This window comes from Brassica napus, chromosome C9 (genome assembly GCF_020379485.1).
Source record: "Brassica napus cultivar Da-Ae chromosome C9, Da-Ae, whole genome shotgun sequence".
Lineage (NCBI taxonomy): Eukaryota > Viridiplantae > Streptophyta > Magnoliopsida > Brassicales > Brassicaceae > Brassica > Brassica napus.
Genome location: NC_063452.1, coordinates 55,333,831 through 55,353,486, shown reverse-complemented (window position 1 = coordinate 55,353,486; position 19,656 = coordinate 55,333,831). Strand labels below are relative to the sequence as shown.

General features: G+C 41.0%; 1 protein-coding gene and 1 non-coding gene across 2 annotated transcripts; one reads left to right on the top strand and one right to left on the bottom strand.

Moving 5' to 3' along the window:
* Positions 1-11,880: 11,880 nt before the first annotated feature.
* On the top strand, positions 11,881-11,987 carry LOC125593511. Its single transcript, XR_007329415.1, has one exon. It is a non-coding gene; the product is annotated as a small nucleolar RNA R71 (small nucleolar RNA).
* A 2,932-nt stretch (positions 11,988-14,919) lies between these two features.
* Positions 14,920-16,811, bottom strand: LOC106371903 (probable prolyl 4-hydroxylase 4). The gene is made up of 7 exons (XM_013812013.3): positions 16,551-16,811; positions 16,378-16,435; positions 16,169-16,273; positions 15,909-15,966; positions 15,619-15,794; positions 15,466-15,535; positions 14,920-15,378 (listed from the first exon to the last, which is right to left on the bottom strand). Exons 1-7 carry the CDS (start codon positions 16,688-16,690, stop codon positions 15,083-15,085), a joined length of 903 nt encoding a protein of 300 aa, XP_013667467.1. The 5' UTR covers positions 16,691-16,811; the 3' UTR covers positions 14,920-15,082.
* Between the last annotated feature and the right edge of the window lie 2,845 nt (positions 16,812-19,656).

Here is a 19,656-nt window from a genome sequence, read left to right as displayed (position 1 = left end):
TAATCACCCTTAATCTTCCTAACCCATGAATTCAAATGGTGATTACTCACTACTCTTCATGATTCCTCTTAAACCCATTTTGGATTTCAGATTAATCATACAGAGGGATACAACAACGAACTGGAAAACACAGAATTGCAATAACTAGATGAACAAAGATGATTCAAGAGATGAACTTTCCAAAGGTTTTTTTCTTAGAACAAAATATAATCTCTCTGGTGGCTGCCAAAAGTACTTAAAACATAGGTTTTCAGAAGTAAAAAACGTGCATAATGAAATGACCAAAAGGCCCTTGAGTAGAAATGAATTCGAGCAAACAGAAGGCGCGCAGCGACCTCCAGTAGTCGCTCCGGGAGGTCGCTCCAGGCTTCGGGAGCGACCTGGAGGGGTCGCTGCGAGACGTCGCTCCGGGTGATGGAGACGCGAGCGACCTCGCTGTGTCGCTCCGGGTGATGGAGACGCGAGCGACCTCGCTGTGTCGTTCCGGGTGATGGAGACGCGAGCGACCTCGCTGTGTCGCTCCGGTCACGTCACTCCGGGTGATGGAGACGCGAGCGACCTCGCTGTGTCGCTCCGGTCAAGTCGCTCTGAAAGGGTGTCACAGCGACTTTACGGTGTCGCTCCGGTGAGGTCGCTCCCATGCACTGCTCGTCCAATGATCACCTTTATCACCTCTTTTGAGCTCCAAATGCACCCAAATGTCTCCAAGAACTCCATGTGGTACTCCAATACTTGATAAGGACTCATGTATGCAAAATGCAACCTAAACATGTGATGTTAAGAGTTTTCAAGGCTCCTAAAACAAATGTTGTAGTATAAAAGATTGTCGAACCAGTTCTGAGGGATATCAAAGCACCGAGAATGCAAGTACTCACTTAATCTAAGTGCAACCAATGATTTAGATGGGTTTTAAACTACTACTAATACTAGAAAGAAATTACAGAGTGATACTTTCTTGACTAAGGGAAAAGAGAACTCATGGGGATAGGGATTAGACCTTGGGTGATCAAGTACCGAACTAAGGATGGCAAATGATCAATCAAACTATCGACCTTAAGCCTAGACACAATTCTAAGCAAGCTCTATGTCTAGATGAATGCTCATTTGCTAACATATCTCAAACATCAAATGTCTTTGGTTGAATAATATGAAAGCAATCATTAATAACAAGTCTATTAGCTATCTTAGCACCTTTAACAACAAATGTCTTTGGTAAAGTATATTAAAAGCTTAGGAGAGTTGTCTCAGGCATTTCATCAAACACCTTGTGGGTGGGAAATGTCTAAAGATCAACTTTTGAGTGGCCAACTCAGAAGATGCATTATGAATACTCTACTAGCAAGGTTTTGGAATGATCTACACTAAAACATCCTAGAACTAACCTAATCACCCTCAATCTCCCTAACCCATGAATTCAAAAGGTGATTACTCACTACTCTTCATGATTCCTCTTAAACCCATATTGGATTTCAGATTAATCATGTAGAAAAATACAGATAATAGATTAGAAATCAACAGGATAACATATGATCAAATGAATCAAAAAGATGAATTTTTCCAAGAGGTTTTTGGTGGTTTCCTCAAAAATCAAGCAGCCCCTAGTCACTGATGGCTGACAAAAGATACTTAAACATAGATTTAGAAAGTAAAAAACATGCATAATGAAATGACCAAAAGACCCTTGAGTAAACATGAATTCGAGCAAACAATAGGCGCGCAGCGACCTCCAGTAGTCGCTTCGAGAGGTCGCTCCAGGCTTCGGGAGCGACCTGGAGGGGTCGCTGCGAGACGTCGCTCTGGGCTTGTTTTCGTGTCTCCGACCGATGAAAACGCGAGTGAATTCTCCACGTCGCTCTAGTAAGGTCGCTCCAGGCTTCGGGAGCGACCTCCGTGGGTCGCTCTGAGAGGTCGCTCCGGCTCCATTGTGTTGTCGTCACGCGATAGAAACACGAGCGACCTCGGGGTGTCACTCTGGGTCAGTTTTTGGCTTCCACCGGGATGAAATGGCGAGCGACTTCTCCGCACGCTCTGGTAAGGTCGCTCTGATAAGGCAGGTCAGAGCGACTTGACGGTGTCGCTCCGGGAAGTCGCTCCCATCGCTCTGCTCGTCCAATGATCATCTTTACACCTCTTTCGAGCCCCAAATACACCCAAATGTCTCCGAGAACTTCATGTGGTATTCCAATACCTAATAGAGAGATATGTATGCTAAATGCAACCTAGACATGGCTAAATCCTAATCTATATGATGAAAATGCACATGAATAAATGGATAAAACAATGTAAATATGCAAGATATCAACATGGCTAAATCCTAGTCTATATGATCAAAATGCACATGAGTGAATCGATAAGACAATGGAAATATGCAAGATATCAACTCCCCCAAACTTGTTCTTTTACTTGTCCACAAGTGAACTTTCTAGAACTCATAGGGAGAGAGGTTTGAAGGTGGGAGCTCATAGCCAAAAGAAACACAACTAGCACTCGATTCAACATCTAATCTAACATGAGCACACTCTCTTATTACACTCTAGCTTCTCTAGGCCTATCTCAACTCCTTTTGCCCTTATACTCATCATCAAGCATCCACACATTCAAATCAACCAACTCTCACATTCATTAAGCATAAAACATCAAGTGAATTCTTGCAAATGGTCAATTGGTCCAAATCATTTGGTTGAGTAAGGGAAGGCTTTTATTCAAGTAGGTCAAGAGGTTCAAAATCCATGATCTTTTAAAGTGGTTTACTCTCAAAACAAGTAGTCTTGACATTGCACATAATATATCTAAGAAAGGGACCAACTCATGCATACAATGCTCAATCTCCATTGTTCTACCCTTTTCCCAAACATACAAGTTACACAATCACTTCATAATGTCAAACCCAACTCTCATCTCTCACCAAATGATCCCAAGAACACTTTACACATAAAACTCTTTTTCTTTGAAATCTATAAAGGATTTTCTTAACTTCTAAACAAATCTTAGCTCTAAACAACTTTGCTAGCCCTTTTTTTTTTTTTTTTTTTTTTTGGGCCAAGACTTTTCACAAATTGAGCTAGAAGTTTCTCTACTTATCCCATAAAGACTAGTCAATTAAACACAAGAGTTCACTCTTTTCCTTCAACTTTCTCATACTCCCAAATCAAACTTCACAACACTCACCCCCATCCTATGGCTAGACAATAATGTGCCTAATCTAGCAAGAATGAAGGTCAAGCATTGTCGTTTCCGATACTCTCAACATTATGTGCATGTAAGACTTTCCGAAAAAGGCCTCACTCATCAATAAATGAAGGCTTAAACGGAGGAAGGGATTTTGGGGAGAGGTCTACCACTAGAGGTTGTCAAAAAGATTGGCATATGTGACAACTCAAGTTTGTATATCCATGATTCAGTACACAAGGGACCATGAGCAAGATGCATTAAGTTCGTTCAGTTCGAATAAGGTTGTAGTTGGCTTCAAAGACTGAGTTTCAGCAATCAACAAGTTTCAGGAAGAGTTTTCAAGGCTCGAAGCATACAAGTATTTTTGAGAGGTGCATAAACTACTCAGGTGCAAAGTAGTATTCTTTAAAAGGCATTTAAAATCATTGCTCCCAATGCAAGTGAATGCAACCTATATGCTCTAGACTCTCCTAGAAATGCAAATGATGCAAACTAAATGATTTTTTGATTTTTTTTTTATATGCAAATAGGTATGCAATGCATGACTCAATGAAACAACATCAAAGCAAACATGATCAAATACTTGGTACCTCTCCCAAACTTAAATGACAGTCTCTGTGTTGTCAAGGAGAGAGAGAGATACCCAAAAAGAGAAAACTAATATGCAAAAACGAAATGGTATATACAAGGGAAAGTAGAGAAGTACCTTCAAGGATAGTAAGTGGGGCAGATGCCCCAGCATCATCGTCGTCCGGTGGGAACGTGTTGTAGTAACCTCCATGTCCTGAGCTGTAGTCTCCATACCATTGTTGGCTCTGAACTTCTTCAATCTCAGCTTCACTTTCTGAAGAGGCTAGGGATGGAGACTTGTTTCCAGAGGCGGAAGGCTGAGTGGGTGGGTTCCTCCATTGTCGCTGGAGCTGTCTATCAGTGAGTGGGAAACCAAGATCAGTGGGCTGAGGTGGGGGCTGGGGGACTGATGTGTTCGCGAAGGCGAAGTCCGCTGAGCTACATCCAGCTATTCCTCCTCTGGTCAAGACATCGGCCACCTTCTTCATGAACTTGGCTGAAGTCTTTGCTTGCTTCTTCACCGTCTTGCTCAGCGCCTTGCACTTGTCCTTCAGCTTTTCGATTGTTCTGTCTTGTGCCTTGTTCCATCGCTGAAGTCGGCTAATGTGGTCATGAGCATCACGAAGCGCACCAGGGGGAAGGACTCCATCATGTGGCTTGAAGTAGTAGCGTGGAGGTCCATAGATGGGTACAGATTCTTCCCTAGGAGGTTCTGTGAAGTCGTGTCTCGTCGGAACACTCCTTTTCCTTGGTGCAGCAATGGGACCGAGAGACCCGTGTTCTCCAAGAAAGTCTTCTTGGGATAAGTTGAAGCTGATAGCTCCAGGTCTCTCTAAGCTCGTCAGTCTCTGGTTTGGAAGAACCACTTCGACCGGCTTGCCCTGCAAGTAGTAGTGGTAGACGTAGTCCTTCCCATACATCCCACTGAAATAGGCGGCAATCCTCAAGTAAGTGCCATCGATGAACTTAGGCCCTGCTGCGTCCTTTCCCAAGGGAACATTCAGAAATTGGAGCAGTGGCGTGATCTTCCCGCCTATCCCAACCTTTGGTTGCGAATCAGTTGTGTACCATGCCCAGTCTCTGTAGTGCTCGAGACGATTCACGAAGAAACTGACCATCCCGAAGGAAGCATAGATGTCGTTGCTTGGAAGGGGCAACGTTCCAGGTGGGGCGTAGGGGCGGATAGCCGAGCAGAGCAGTCGCATGTCTTCCTCGGTGACACTACCAGCTTGCTTCGTGGGTAAAATGCATGGACGAGCATCCTATGGAGGTAGCGTACATACGGGTGCCGGATATGTGAGTTCTTGTCAGCCCCGGTAGAGTGCTTGTTTATAGTGATTAACTTCCAAAGCTGAGTGGGGAGGTTTTCACACTTGGGAAGGGAGTAGTTTGCCAAGTCTTGGAAACCCATGACTCTCCCAATGTCTTTGAAGTTCATGTTGTACTCTCTCCCATTGACCTTGAACTTTATTTTTCCCCATCCTTGCCTCACGTGCGGATCGTCATGGTAAGTGACCTCAAGGGAAGACAAGAACTGACAGGAGACATCCCGGTAGGTGGGGTAGGCCATGGTGAGGAGTTTGGGCATCTTCAGGTGCCCCAGCATTGCCTCAATATCAGAATCGAGACCCACCTCCTTCAGCAAATCAAGGTCAGCGAATCTGGTCGGAGTCCAAGTTACCCCATTCAACAAATGGTGATACAGCTCTTCCTCAGATGGAGTTTTCGCCCTGTCTCTATCCTCAGCAACCTCTTTCCCCTTGGACATCTTGGCCCTCTTTGTAGGAGCCTGCTCATCTGCACTTTCATCGCCACTCTCCTCATCTGTGGCAACTGCTATACTCTTTCCTGCCCTCTTCTCTTGCTCCTTTGCCTTCTTTGCAGCCACGGTTTTCTGTCGAGAAGTCCTTTGTGTCCCAGAACCAGCTCGTTCCGAGGCTAAAGCCTTTCCTCTCAACGAAGACTCTTGACTTTCAGGTTCTTGCCTCTCAGCATCCGACTTTCCTTAGTTTTCTTAACCATTGTACCTGAGAAATACAAAACTTGGAAAGGGATAAGTCGATTGACTTTGCAAATGTAAACTTCAAGAAGCAACGTAAAGAATCACAATTCTCAATCTTTTCATCATGTGAAAATTACAAGACAAGTAAAATTCAATAATCAAAGTAATTCTAGAATGAGAGGGTTCTCTAATCAAACCTTTCAACACCTTAACATACTAACTCACCCACTAACACACTCAATTAGGATCAATTTCGAAAAGCCCCAAATCCATGAACCCTAATTTTGCCAAAGTTCAAATTAAGCTCAGTTCCACCATCAATTCAACAACCCAACTTGATATATAAGCTTTCCCTAGTCTATTTTACCACAATCAAGCAAGAAAATGACCAAATTTCGATTTTCAAATTCTAGGGTTCATGGACCTACGAATTTGAATTTAAAAACACAATACCTTGCTTTGGATGGAAGGAAATGGGGAATGGGTGGTGAGGAATAGACTGTTGGGGCGAAAGCTTAGATTTAGAAACAAGAACTAGGAGATTTGGGTGAGAATTGAGAAAGTTAGGAGATTTTTGGTGTGGGTTTGTTTGAGAGAGTATGAGTGTTTGTGAGAGGAAGGGAGAGTGAAAGAGATGAAGGTCGTGGGTATGGGTAGGTCTAGGGTCGTCCGGTTAGGTTTAGGGCTGGTTAACTCAAATTAAACCGGACAAAATCGAAGAGGGACTTACCTGGACCGGCTCGGGAGCGACCTGGAGTGGTCGCTCTGATAGGTCGCTCCGTGTCGCAGTAAACGCGAGCGACCTCACGTGGTCGCTGCGTCACGTCGCTCCCAGCGACAGAAAATGCGAGCGACCTCACGTGGTCGCTGCGAGACGTCGCTCCGAGAGCGATTCTCGAGCCTCGGAGACAGAAAACGCGAGCGACTTGGACCAGTAGCTCTGATCACGTCACTCCCAGCTGGAGCGACCTCGTGGCGTCTCTGCGGAACCTCACTCCCACGCTCGATTCTTTGCCTTGACCGGATCGATGAACCATCTGAACACTACTTCAACACTTTTTTTTTTTTTTTTTTATGAAATATGATGAAAATGAAAATACCAATGCAATATGTACAAGGATACACATGGGACTTACTCCCAAGTGAGCTTGTTTTAAGTCTCTAGCTTGACTTTGCCTCCTTTTGTTCTAGGCTGGGGTAGGGTCAGCCAGCGGAGTTGAAACTCCATCTTCCTCAGGTGCATCAGCCATGTAGAGCTTAACCCTTTGCCCATTGACTGTGAAGTCTCTTCCATCAGTACTCCACAAAACTATTGCTCCATATGGCTTAAGCTCTTTGACCTTGAAAGGGCCGGACCACCTTGACTTAAGCTTTCCTGGAAACAACTTCAGTCTTGAGTTGTAGAGAAGAACTTGATCTCCTTCTTTAAACTCTCTCTTTAGGATATTCTTGTCATGGAAAGATTTAGTCTTCTCCTTGTAGATCCTTGAGTTTTCGAAGGCATCCATTCTTATCTCATCAAGCTCATGTAGCTGAAAAAATCTTTTCTCCTTGGCACTCTTAATGTCAAAGTTCAGGAACTTTACTGTCCAAAGTGCCTTGTACTCAAGCTCTACTGGTAGATGGCGAGCTTTCCCGTACAATAGGTTAAAAGGTGTGGTCCCCAGAGGTGTCTTGTAAGCTGTCCTGTAAGCCCAAAGCGCATCATCAAGCTTAACTGACCAATCCTTCCTTGTAATCCCCACAATCTTCTCCAGAATGGACTTGATCTCTCTGTTAGAAATCTCAACTTGACCACTTGTTTGAGGATGGTAAGGAGTTGCAACCTTGTGCTTAACGTCGTTCTTTCTGAGAAGTCCCTCAAGCAGTTTGTTGATGAAATGAGACCCTCCATCACTGATTACAACTCTTGGAACTCCGAACCTTGGAAAGATGGTGCTCTTGAACATCTTGATTACCACTCTTGCATCATTGGTGGGACTTGCAATAGCTTCCACCCATTTTGAGACATAATCAACAGCTACCAGGATGTACTTGTTGCCATGTGATGATGGAAATGGCCCCATGAAGTCAATACCCCACACATCAAACACTTCAACTTCAAGGATTGGATTCTGAGGCATCTCATTCCTCTTGGTGATGTTTCCCCTCCTTTGGCATGAATCACACCTTGAAACAAAGTCTTGTGTGTCCTTGAACATGTGTGGCCACCAGAATCCAGCTTGTAACACCTTAGCAACAGTCTTGAAGGTAGCAAAGTGGCCTCCATAAGATGATCCATGACACTGTGTAAGGATCCCATCAATCTCCTCATTAGCAACCACTCTCCTATAAAGTTGATCTTTGCAGAGAATGTAGAGGTAGGGCTCATCCCAGTAGTATCTCTTCACATCCTTGTAGAACTTCTTCTTGGCATAACCCACAAGATTCAAAGGCTCTTTTCCTGTGGCTAGGTAATTCACCAAATCAGCATACCAAGGTTCTTTCTCTTCTGTTGCCTTGACTTCTTCAAGCTTCCTTCCAGTCTCACAAACTGCTATCACTGCTCCAATAGCCATGATCTGTTCCTCAGGGAGTCCTTCATCAATGGGAATGCCACACTCCACTCTCAGCCTGGACAAGTGATCAGCTACACCATTCTCAACTCCTGGCTTGTCCTTGATCTCTAAATCAAACTCTTGCAGCAAAAGAATCCATCTCAAGAGCCTGGGCTTTGCATCCTTCTTCGCCAAAAGGTGTCTCAACGCAGCATGATCTGTGTAGACAATGACTTTAGATCCCACCAAGTAGCTTCTGAACTTCTCAAAGGCAAAGACAATGGCTAGCATCTCCTTCTCTGTTGTGGCATATCTCATCTGAGCATCATTCAGGGTTTGGCTCGCGTAGTAGATCACATGGGTCTTGCCATCTTTCTTCTGCCCCAAAACAGCTCCCACAGCATAATCACTAGCATCACACATGATCTCAAAGGGGAGATCCCAATTAGGTGGCTGGACAATTGGAGCACTGATGAGTTCACCTTTCAGCTTCTTGAAGGCTTCTAGACACTCCACATCAAAGCTGAAGGTGGCTTCTTTGCACAGCAGCCTGGTCAATGGTCTAGTGATCATGGAGAAGTCCTTTATGAATCTCCTGTAAAACCCAGCATGACCAAGAAAACTTCGGATGTCTTTCACTGTCTTTGGTGGGGGCAAACCAACCATAACATCGATTTTGGCCTTATCCACCTCAATCCCCTTCTCTGAAATCTTGTGCCCCAGCACAATCCCTTCTTTGACCATGAAGTGACACTTCTCCCAGTTCAGCACAAGGTTGGTGTCTTCACATCTCTGTAGGACCCTGCACAAATTTGACAAACAAGCAGAAAACGAAGATCCATAGACAGAGAAATCATCCATGAACACCTCCACAACATCCTCAATCAGATCAGAAAAGATCGACATCATGCACCTTTGAAAGGTGGCTGGAGCATTACATAGACCAAATGGCATTCTTCGATATGCGAAGGTACCATAAGGACATGTGAATGTTGTTTTCTCCTGATCATTGGGATGTATGGGGATCTGGAAGAATCCTGAATATCCATCAAGAAAACAATAGAATGGATGATTTGCAAGTCTCTCAAGCATCTGATCAATAAATGGAAGTGGAAAATGATCCTTTCTAGATGCAGAGTTCAGTTTGCGGTAATCAATACACATCCTATGCCCAGTGACTGTTCTTGTTGGTATCAATTCATCCTTGTCATTTTTAATCACAGTTATACCACCCTTTTTTGGCACAACATGCACAGGAGATACCCATTTAGAATCTGAGATAGGGTAGATAACACCAGCATCTAAGAGTTTAAGAATCTCTTTCTTTACAACATCCTTCAGGTTAGGATTTAACCTTCTTTGATGCTCGATAGAAGTCATTGATTCATCCTCAAGATGTATCCTATGCATACACAAAGAGGGTGATATTCCCTTGATGTCATCAAGTGAGTAACCTATTGCTTTTCTAAATCTTTTAAGTGTTTTCAAAAGTTCAGATAGCTCAGTTTCAGTAAGTTCACTACTCACAATGACTGGATAAGTTCCATTAGGACCAAGAAATGCATACCTTACACCATTGGGGAGAGGTTTAAGCTCCACCTTAGGCGCCTTAAGCTCGCTCCAGTCGTTTTGCTGGGTGTCCCCTTGTTGAATGACCGAGGCTTCCTGATGGACAATTTGAGGCAGCTCCTCATACTGATCCTTACTACCAAATCCTCTGTGTGAATCCAACATCATCCCATAGGCAGCACTCTCCAGGTTCTGAATCACTTCAGCTGGCCTCTCTATCGTCAAAGCATGCTGTAGAGGGTCTTCTATTGACAATTCTTCAAGGAGCTCATCAGCAAGGGCATCCATCTCTTCAATGTAGAAAACTTGCCCTTGAACTGTTGGTTTCTTCATTACCTCCTTGATGTCAAAGTGAAGAACATGCCCTTTACCCAAGTGGAGATCAATCTTGCCCTCTTTCACATTAACAATTGCTCCTGCTGTAGCTAAGAAAGGCCTTCCAAGGATTAAAGGATCTGCAGCTTCCTCACCCATCTCAAGCACCACAAAGTCTGTAGGGATCTCATATTTTCCAACCATAACGGGGAGGTCCTCCAAGATACCCACCAGGTACTTCACTGAACGATCAGCCAATACCAGAGACAATCTACACTTCTTGTACTGAGTGAAACCAAGCTTCTTAGCAACAGATAAAGGCATCAAACTGACACTAGCTCCCAAATCGCAGAGACATCTATCAAATACCATAGGTCCAAGAGCACAAGGTAATGTGAAGCATCCTGGATCTTCTAGCTTCTTTGGAACAACAAGCCTCTGGATGATGGCACTGCACTCATGAGTGAGAATCATCATGCCCTCCATCTCCTTCTTCTTTGCAGCTACAACATCTTTCAGGAACTTGCTATATTGAGGGATTAGCATGAAAGCATCAATGATGGACATTGTGACTTGAACTTCACTCATTTGCTTCTCAAATAGAGCTTTGTACTTCTCTAGCAGTTGCCTCTTGAATCTACCAGGGAATGATAGTTTGGGTTCATAGGGAGGAGGAACAAAAGAATTCTCACTTGCTGGAGCAACAACTTCACCATCTTTCACTGTTTTCTTCTCTTCCTCAACCTTTCCTTTACCTTTTGCTTCCACAATCTTCTCCAAGATTTCATCATTGATTTTCTCATCAACAATCACCACTTCATCATCTATGTTGATGGCAACTCACCTTGTTTCTCAGCATCCTTGGTGAGAGCTTTCTGAGGTAACTCCTTACCACTCCTGAGGGTGATAGCTTTCATGGTCTCCTTGGGGTTTTGCTCAGATTTTCCAGGTAAAGAACCTTGTTGGCGATTTTGTTGAGTGTTCATGGCAGCAAACTGGTTCTCCAAGGTTCTGAACTTGTTGTTGAGCTCATTATAGCTTCTATTAATCTTTGCGTGAAGGTTTTTCAACTCATAACCAACATGCTTCTCACTTCTTGTCTGAGACTCCAAGATTTGTTTTAGTAGGGCATCAGTGCTGCTGACTGGAGGAGTAGAGGTAGAAGTAGTAGGTTGTTGTTGGGCAGGTTGTTGTCCTTTGTTGTTGAAACCGGGAGGAGGGTTTTGTTGAGGATGATAGCTACCTTGCTGGCTGTTTCGAGGCTGATAGCCACTCTGTTGGTTGTTGGGGTAAGATCTCTGTTGGTAGTTGTTGTACTGAAAGTTTGGCTCTTTCTTGTACCAGCTACCATTGTTGTTGATGAAGCACAACTCTTCTTGCCCTTCCAAACCATCAACTTCCTGGACAACAGGTGTGGCTTCTTTGTTTGGGTTACCAACAAAGTGCAGCTGCTCCTAGGTGGCCTTATCAGCAATAAGAATATCAATCTTATCCTGGAGAGCCTTTAACTCCCTCCTCGTCTGCTTGTCATCTGTTCGACTGCCTCTGTCGTGGTCTCCACTGTAGACTGCATCACTCTTTACCATGTTGTCAACCAGCTCTTCTGCATCTTCCTCAGTTCTCCCCAAGAAGAACCCATTGCTAGCTGTATCCAGTCTGGCCCTGTACTTAGGAAGAGCACCACGGTAGAATGTGCTCAGCAAGCTCTCCTTAGAGAAACCATGGTGTGGGCATTGAGCTTGGTAGCCCTTGAATCTCTCCCAAGCTTCACTGAAGCCTTCCAAGCCTTTCTGTTGAAAGCTGGAGATCTCATTTCTCAGCTTAGCAGTTCTTGAAGTAGAGAAGAACTTCTCCAAAAAAGCTTTCTTGCAGTCATCCCAAGTGGTGATTGAGTCACTTGGTAGAGACTTCTCCCACTGTCGTGCCTTATCCCCCAGAGAGAAAGGGAATAACTTCAGCTTTAAGGCATCCTCAGACACACCATTGGTTTTTGATCCAAGTGATCAAATGGGTCCTCTAGAGCCAAGCCATGATACTTGTTGTTCTCGATCACGTTGAGGAGTCCTGATTTGATCTCAAAGTTGTTGGCTGCTACAGCTGGTGCTCGGATTCCCAATCTATGACCATGAATGTTGGGGCGGTCATAAGTGCCAATGGGTCGAGCTGCTCGCTGTTGGTTTTGTGGAACGTTGTTGGCATCATTTTGAGGTATGTCTCCCATATCAGTATCCAATCTCTGCAAGTGAGACTGTTGCTCTTCTTCTCTTCTCTTTCTAGCACACTCTCTCTCTAAAGCTCTGATGTCTGCGTCTCTTGGAACTAGGTTTGATGGACCCCTGCTCCTCAAGTTCATACACCTGTAAATTAAAGGGAGGTGAAGAAGGAGAATCAGTGACTAAAGAAAATAAAAATGACTTAGTCTCAAGCAAATAACTAAATCTCAATGTTCAAATCCACTTAGAATTTGGCAACGGCGCCAATTTGATGTTAGGAGTTTTCAAGGCTCCTAAGACAAATGTTGTAGTATAAATGATTGTCGAACCAATTCCAAGGGATTTCAAGCACTGAGAATGCAAGTACTTACTTAATCTAAGTGCAACCAATGATTTAAAGGGTTTTCTAAACTAATGATTAATACTAATGCAGTTTCAGAATAATAAAAATGGTAAATGAGTTGACTTTCTTAACTAAGGAAAATGAGAACTCATGAGCATACGAATTAGACCTTGGGTGATCAAGTTTCGAACTAAGGATGGCAGACGAACAATCAAACTATCAACCTTAAGCTTAGACACGATCCTAAACAAACTCTATGTCTAGATGGATGTTCATTTACTAACACATTTCAAACAACAAATGTCTTTGGTTGAATAATATGGAAGCAATCATTACTAACAGGTCTAAGGCTATCTTAGCACTTCTAACAACAAATGTCTTTGGCAAAATATGCTAAAAGCTTAGAAGAGTTGTTTCAGGCATTTCATCGAACACCTTTTGGGTAGGAAATGCCTAAAGATCAACCTTTGAGAAGCTAACTCAGAAGATGCATTATGATTACTCTACTAGCAAGGTTTTGGAATGATCTACTCTAAAATATCCTAGCTCTAACCTAATCACCATTAATCTTCTTAACCCATGAATTCAAATGGTGATTACTCACTACCCTTCATGATTTCTCTTAAACCCATTTTGGATTTCAAATTAATCATACAGAGGGATACAACAACGAACTGGAAAACACAGAATTGCAATAACTAGATGAACAAAGATGATTCAAGAGATGAACTTTCCAAAGGTTTTTTTCTTAGAACAAAAGATAATCTCTCTGGTGGCTGCCAAAAGTACTTAAAACATAGGTTTTCAGAAGTAAAAAACGTGCATAATGAAATGACCAAAAGGCCCTTGAGTAGAAATGAATTCGAGCAAACAGAAGGCGCGCAGTGACCTCTAGTAGTCGCTCCGGGAAGTCGCTCCAGGCTTCGGGAGCGACCTGGAGGGGTCGCTGCGAGACGTCGCTCCGGGTGATGGAGACGCGAGCGACCTCGCTGTGTCGCTCCGGTCACGTCGCTCCGGGTGATGGAGACGCGAGGCTCGATGTGTCGCTCCGGTCAAGTCGCTCTGAAAGGGTGTCACAGCGACTTCACGGTGTCGCTCCGGTGAGGTCGCTCCCAGCACTGCTCGTCCAATGATCACCTTTATCACCTCTTTTGAGCTCCAAATGCACTCAAATGTCTCCAAAAACTCCATGTGGTACTCCAATACCTGATAAGGACTCATGTATGCAAAATGCAACCTAAACATGGCTAAATCCTAGTCTATATGATCAAAATGCACATGAGTGAATGGATAAGACAATGGAAAAATGCAAGATATCAGATAAATACCCGGTTAACCGATCAAAGATTTGATTGAATTTTTATTCCAGAAGCTGTTTAGAAACTTCAATGCTTGATTTCAAATAAACTCCATTGCTAGTATACAAAGCTCTTTTATGGATTACAATTATAAAATGTGTCTATAACTAATGAATTTAAGAACAAAAGATGTTCATTAACCACAATACTCCAAGGAACAACACACATAAGACTAGGCCTGGGCATTTCGAGTATCGGTTCGGTTCGGTTCGGGTATTTCGGGTTTCGGGTAGTTCGGATAGGGGCTAGAGGATCCATTTAGTACTTGACCTATTTTCGGTTCGGTTCGGTTCGGATAGTTTCGGGTTCGGTTCGGTTCGGATAGTAAATGTAGGAACCGGAAAATATCCGGAAAAAGTTCGGTTCTCATTTGGATCCGGTTCGGGTTCGGATAGTTCGGGTAGTTTGGATAATTTGGATAAAATATCGGTTATTTAAGGTAAAATATCAAATAATTAAGATGATTTACATAAAAATTTTGGATATTTTGGATTACTTTGGATATTTCGGATAAAACTATCCGGATACTTTCGGATACTTTCGGGTAGTTTGGATACTTTATAATAATTTAGTTATCATAAACTATTTTCAGATACTTTTAATAGAATTTTAAATTTAAAATATATATTTAATGATGTTATATGTATATATAATTAATATTTTTATATATTCGGGTACCCGTTCGGTTCTCGGTTCGGTTCCGGTTCGGTTCGGTTATTTCGGATATAAAAATATAGGAACCGTTCGGGTATTTGAGGGTATTGGTCCGATTCCGGTTTCGGGTATTTCGGTTCGGTTCCGGTTCGGTTCTTCGGTTCCGGTTATTTTGCCCAGGCCTACATAAGACCTCAAAAACCAAAATTATAACAACTCTACAAGAGTCTTTCATCAACAGTTCTAGTTTTACAAAACTCCAGTTAAATAACAACAACTCTACAAGAGACAACAACAAAGAGTTTTGATGGCACATAAGAAGAAGAAGAAGAAGAAAGAGGAGGGTAAGTCTAACAAGCCTTACAGCTGCGCCTGCAATAGCCAGGAAGCTCAGCAGTACCAACCATGTACTCTGGGTTCTTTGTGCATTCCCCTAGAACTGCCCATCTCTCACAGCTCTCGTTCATATCAGTACAGTTACCACCCGGTGTCACAATCTTGTCAAATGAGTCCACATGGATCCACTTGGTCGCAGACCATTTCTCTCCTTCAATCACGGGACATCCACCGTGGAGGCTCAATGGGTCAGGGATTGCGTCAGGGTGGAGGTTGAAGAACAACAAAGCATCCCCTTTCCTTGGTTTCACTGACAAACACAAAAGATGTAAAAATTTATACCCTTTACTGTTACAAGAAGAGAAGAATGATTATTAGTATCAGTTTAGTTACTCACCAGCGATTCCTTTCTTGGCACAATCAGAAAGGTCGTCTTTGTTTTCAGTTAGTACTCGGCGAGAAGGTATCTACACAAAAAACATCAGATCTTTGTAGTGAGAGAAGGAAGATCATTTACAGTAATCATCTGATAGGTAGGTGCTGCACAAACCTCTGCATTGGGGAAGACGGTTTCTCCACCTCTTGTGACATTGGATAGATACATGAGAACGGTGGCAATGCGGTGTCCACCACGGACAATGTTGACTTTGTCATGAAAGTAGTCAAAGTGAGCATCGTATTTTTGACCGTGCTCGTATCTCAATACCTGCATGTCTTCCCCGTTTTCTAGTCACCCACAGAAACCAAATGAACTTAAATGAAAATTTGTATCTTATGAAAATCTTTCAATAATATAAGATGTCAAGATTGTGCAATAATCTTAGTTAGCAATTCTTGAACCTTTAGGAAGAAATGTCCAAGTGGAGATCTTGTCTTCTATACCGGAAACAATTGGATCCTGTGATCACAACAATACTAAAAGATCAATCTTCCAACTACCAAAATCCATCATTCAAATGATATGAACAAAGTAACCTAAAATCAAATAGGAATCACATCAAAGGTTATAACAACATTATGTTAGGTTCTAATCAACCGGACATTGGAGAAAAGATCTGTCATTTGCAGGATCAATGCAAACACAGAGAGAAAAGTCGAACCTTTGCTTTGGGGATAAAGGTGCCAGAGCTGGTCCGAACCTCGCTGAATTTGCTTTCTCCACTATCATTATCAGCCACAGCAGATCTCTTCAGGCTCGCCTTTGCCTTTTTTTTTTCCCCCACATAAATCGAAAGTCAGAATCTTTAACCAGAAAAAGAAAAGAGAAGTTTCCAAAATTAAGCAATGAATGATAACGAAGGAAACTCACAAGGGAGACCATATGATCACATTCCAATTCCGTGAGGAACCCTTCGTATACAAACGCCCTGAAACAAGAAAATAAATAAACAAGACAAAGCCATAGACTTTTTAAAACATCAAAAAGGTTTCAGCTTTCTCAAAATCACTTGAGGATTTTTGCGATAGAGAGAGAGAACAAACCTGGGTTTGGATGAAACCTGCTTGACTTTGGAAGGATTAATAATGGCGGTAGGAGAGCTAGTTAAGGAATTGGTGCATTGAAGCAGGACGGATAAGATGGCGAAGAACGATAACATTCCACGGCGAGACATCGACATCATCGTAGTGGATCGGATCTTAGATGTACGAGAGGAGTCGGTGGAAGGAAATAGATGGGAAGACGGAACTACAAGAAGGAACAAAAAAAAGTTTCTTTTTCTCGGGGAAAATGTCGACGGTGGTGACAAGTTTATGCCCTGCCTAAGACCAGATAACGACAAAACGGCTTTTTTGAGAATGTTGGTCCGAACCGAACCGTACCGTACCGGATGGGTAGTCTAACTCTTAATTGGTTAGATCGTATGAAAAAGCATAGTGACATATGAATTGATTTTGTTGTATTCAGAATAATAACCAATAAGATCTGTAGTTTTGTTGTATTTGATTTTTCGGATGCAACATCTTTCGATTTTAATGTTATACTAGATTTTGAGTATATTTTTTGTTTTAATTTTTTTTGAGAAATTTAATTTTTGAATGAAAATTAGGATCTATATTAATCTAGATTTTGATATGCGTTTCAAAAGCACAGATTTTTTTGGTTAATAAAAATGTGATACAAATAGTATTTTTGATTACGATTTATATTATTGTTATTATATAAAATATTTTTTGGTTTAAAATTATATAATTTGTCAATTCTTTTATTTGAGATTTTGTATACATTCTTATCTCACAACATCTTTATATTTTTATACATTTTATAAGAGTTAAATTTGTTAAATTGGTGAAACATAAGATTTACTTGGCATATTTTAGACTAATTTAATAATATATATTTGCAGAGGTTATAATAGTTTTTACTAATGTTTATGTATTCGATCCAGACCCGCGGTCGAACCGAAACATCCAGTGATCCGAATATAGTATAGTTCAAATTTAGTTAAAATCTGATATTTAAAAACCGATAAATCCGTAAAAATCTTAAAGTCCGTCACTAACCCAAAGATTCGGTAGTTAAAATACTACAAAAGAGTCTATCTTTCAAAACACGGAATTTATTTCTATTTAAAACTTTGTTTATAGAAAACAAAGATTAGGTAATTAAAAGACTATATATTTAAAAATTGTGTAGCATAATACATTTATAATTGTATTGACCGGTGCTTTCATACATGACTTATATGTAGTTGAACCGTCAAACTCGGTGATTCGTATATAATCTAATTCTAATTTAGCTAAACACTCATTGTTTTAAAAACTCGGTAAAATTCCAAAACCCGCCATTAAGTTGTAACTTGATAATTTGTTTTTAATACTTTTAAATTATATTTAGATTTATTAAAATATTAGAATCATAATTATTAATTAATTTTTAGCTAAAATCCTAATTTGGTAGAAATCATGATGTGGAATGAAGAAAATGTTATTGTTAGGTGAAGGAAGATGTTGTCGATTAGATTGTTGCATTGAGCATGAATAATATGATTTACTATACCTGATGCCTAATTAATTGTAAGATTATATTTAGTTTCACAGTTATAGTTCGTGTATGTAATGTAATAGATTTAAAATATAATTTTATTATAATAGAGTAATATAGGTTAATCATCCTCATTTGGTAGAAACCTAAACGAAGGAATCAATACTACTAGGGATCGTTATCCGCGCCAAGACGCGGGGTTTTTGCATTTTAATCTATTTTTGTCTCTTACTTACTAATCTAGCATTCAGTTTTTCAATGCATTTTATCTTCACCATCTCCTCTTGTCTTGTTTACATTTGTTTTCACGTTCTGTCGTTTGATTTGTCTTAGTTTTGGCTTGTGTAATAACTTAACCCTGCTCATTCTTCTTTCATTCTTTATTGATTGATATTTTTATCTCGCTTAGCTCTGTGTTGCCACTAATTTGCTCGAATCATTTTTCATCATCTGCTTCGTATTCTTTTCATAGTCATTAACTATTGTCTCCAATCTCTTTAAATCCTAAAAATCCTACATGTTCTTTTGTTTATTAAATCACATATTAAATATTGTTGAAACTATTTATTTATTCTAATAAGTCCTTACGATTATAACTAAGATGATATGGATAAAAGACTGATTATTATTTAGTTGAAATTAAAGTCTAAAGTAGAAGTTATTAAACTTGCAATTCTTCTTTTTGTCATCCAATATAGCTTTAATCAAATCAATTATATTGATTTAGAAAATCTATAAGCTATTTCAATCCCAAACAACCAAAAAACTGGCGCATTTGTTATTGACGCTGCGGCGGGTTTCCTTTACTATAAACATAATTGCTTGTCACAACTGTTAATAAACCCAAATGTGTTTACAAAAGCTACCCATATAAGAGTTTCATACTAATTTCTCTTTCTCTAGTCATCTCCTATGTTAGTAGCTATCATAATACAATCATCGAACAAATGACATATCTCTTGGTTCCATATAGAATATGCAAAAGGACTGTTTTCTGCAGACTTCATGATCACTGAGTATTATAAATATCAAACTCTGTCTATGGTCTATTTATATGTTGAGGAAATGCCTCGAAATGTAGCTTCCAAATAATGATTTCCAGGTCAACACATTGCATGTTAACCTCCACAATGGGATCAGCGGATCTGCAGATACCGCTACATGTCGAGTCGAACGCAGCTACACATATGTTCCCTGCTTGTGCCTTTCATTCACAATCTGTAATTCTCCCAAGAACCATAATCAATGTTAAATGAGGTAAAAGTTTTAGAGTCACAACAGACTTTGTATAGCCAAGCCCAATAAACCAAGCACCCAACGTAACATCCCTCACTTGCCTATTTGTGTAGAAAATGACTTGATCATTATATAGTAGCACCATGAAGTTAAATGGAGAATGAGGTATGAATGCAAGGTAGACAAAACAGTTAAAATCTTACTGATTATGGGAAATATAAGAAATCAATTCTCTTGAAATGGCGTATAACTGTCCAATAGCGTGACAAAAGTATTTGTTCCTGTTCTCACCAAACTTCCAATTCTAAATGTATATATAAATCTATTAGAGTTATTGCTAGCGCTCTGTTGCGATATTTGTTAGCTAAA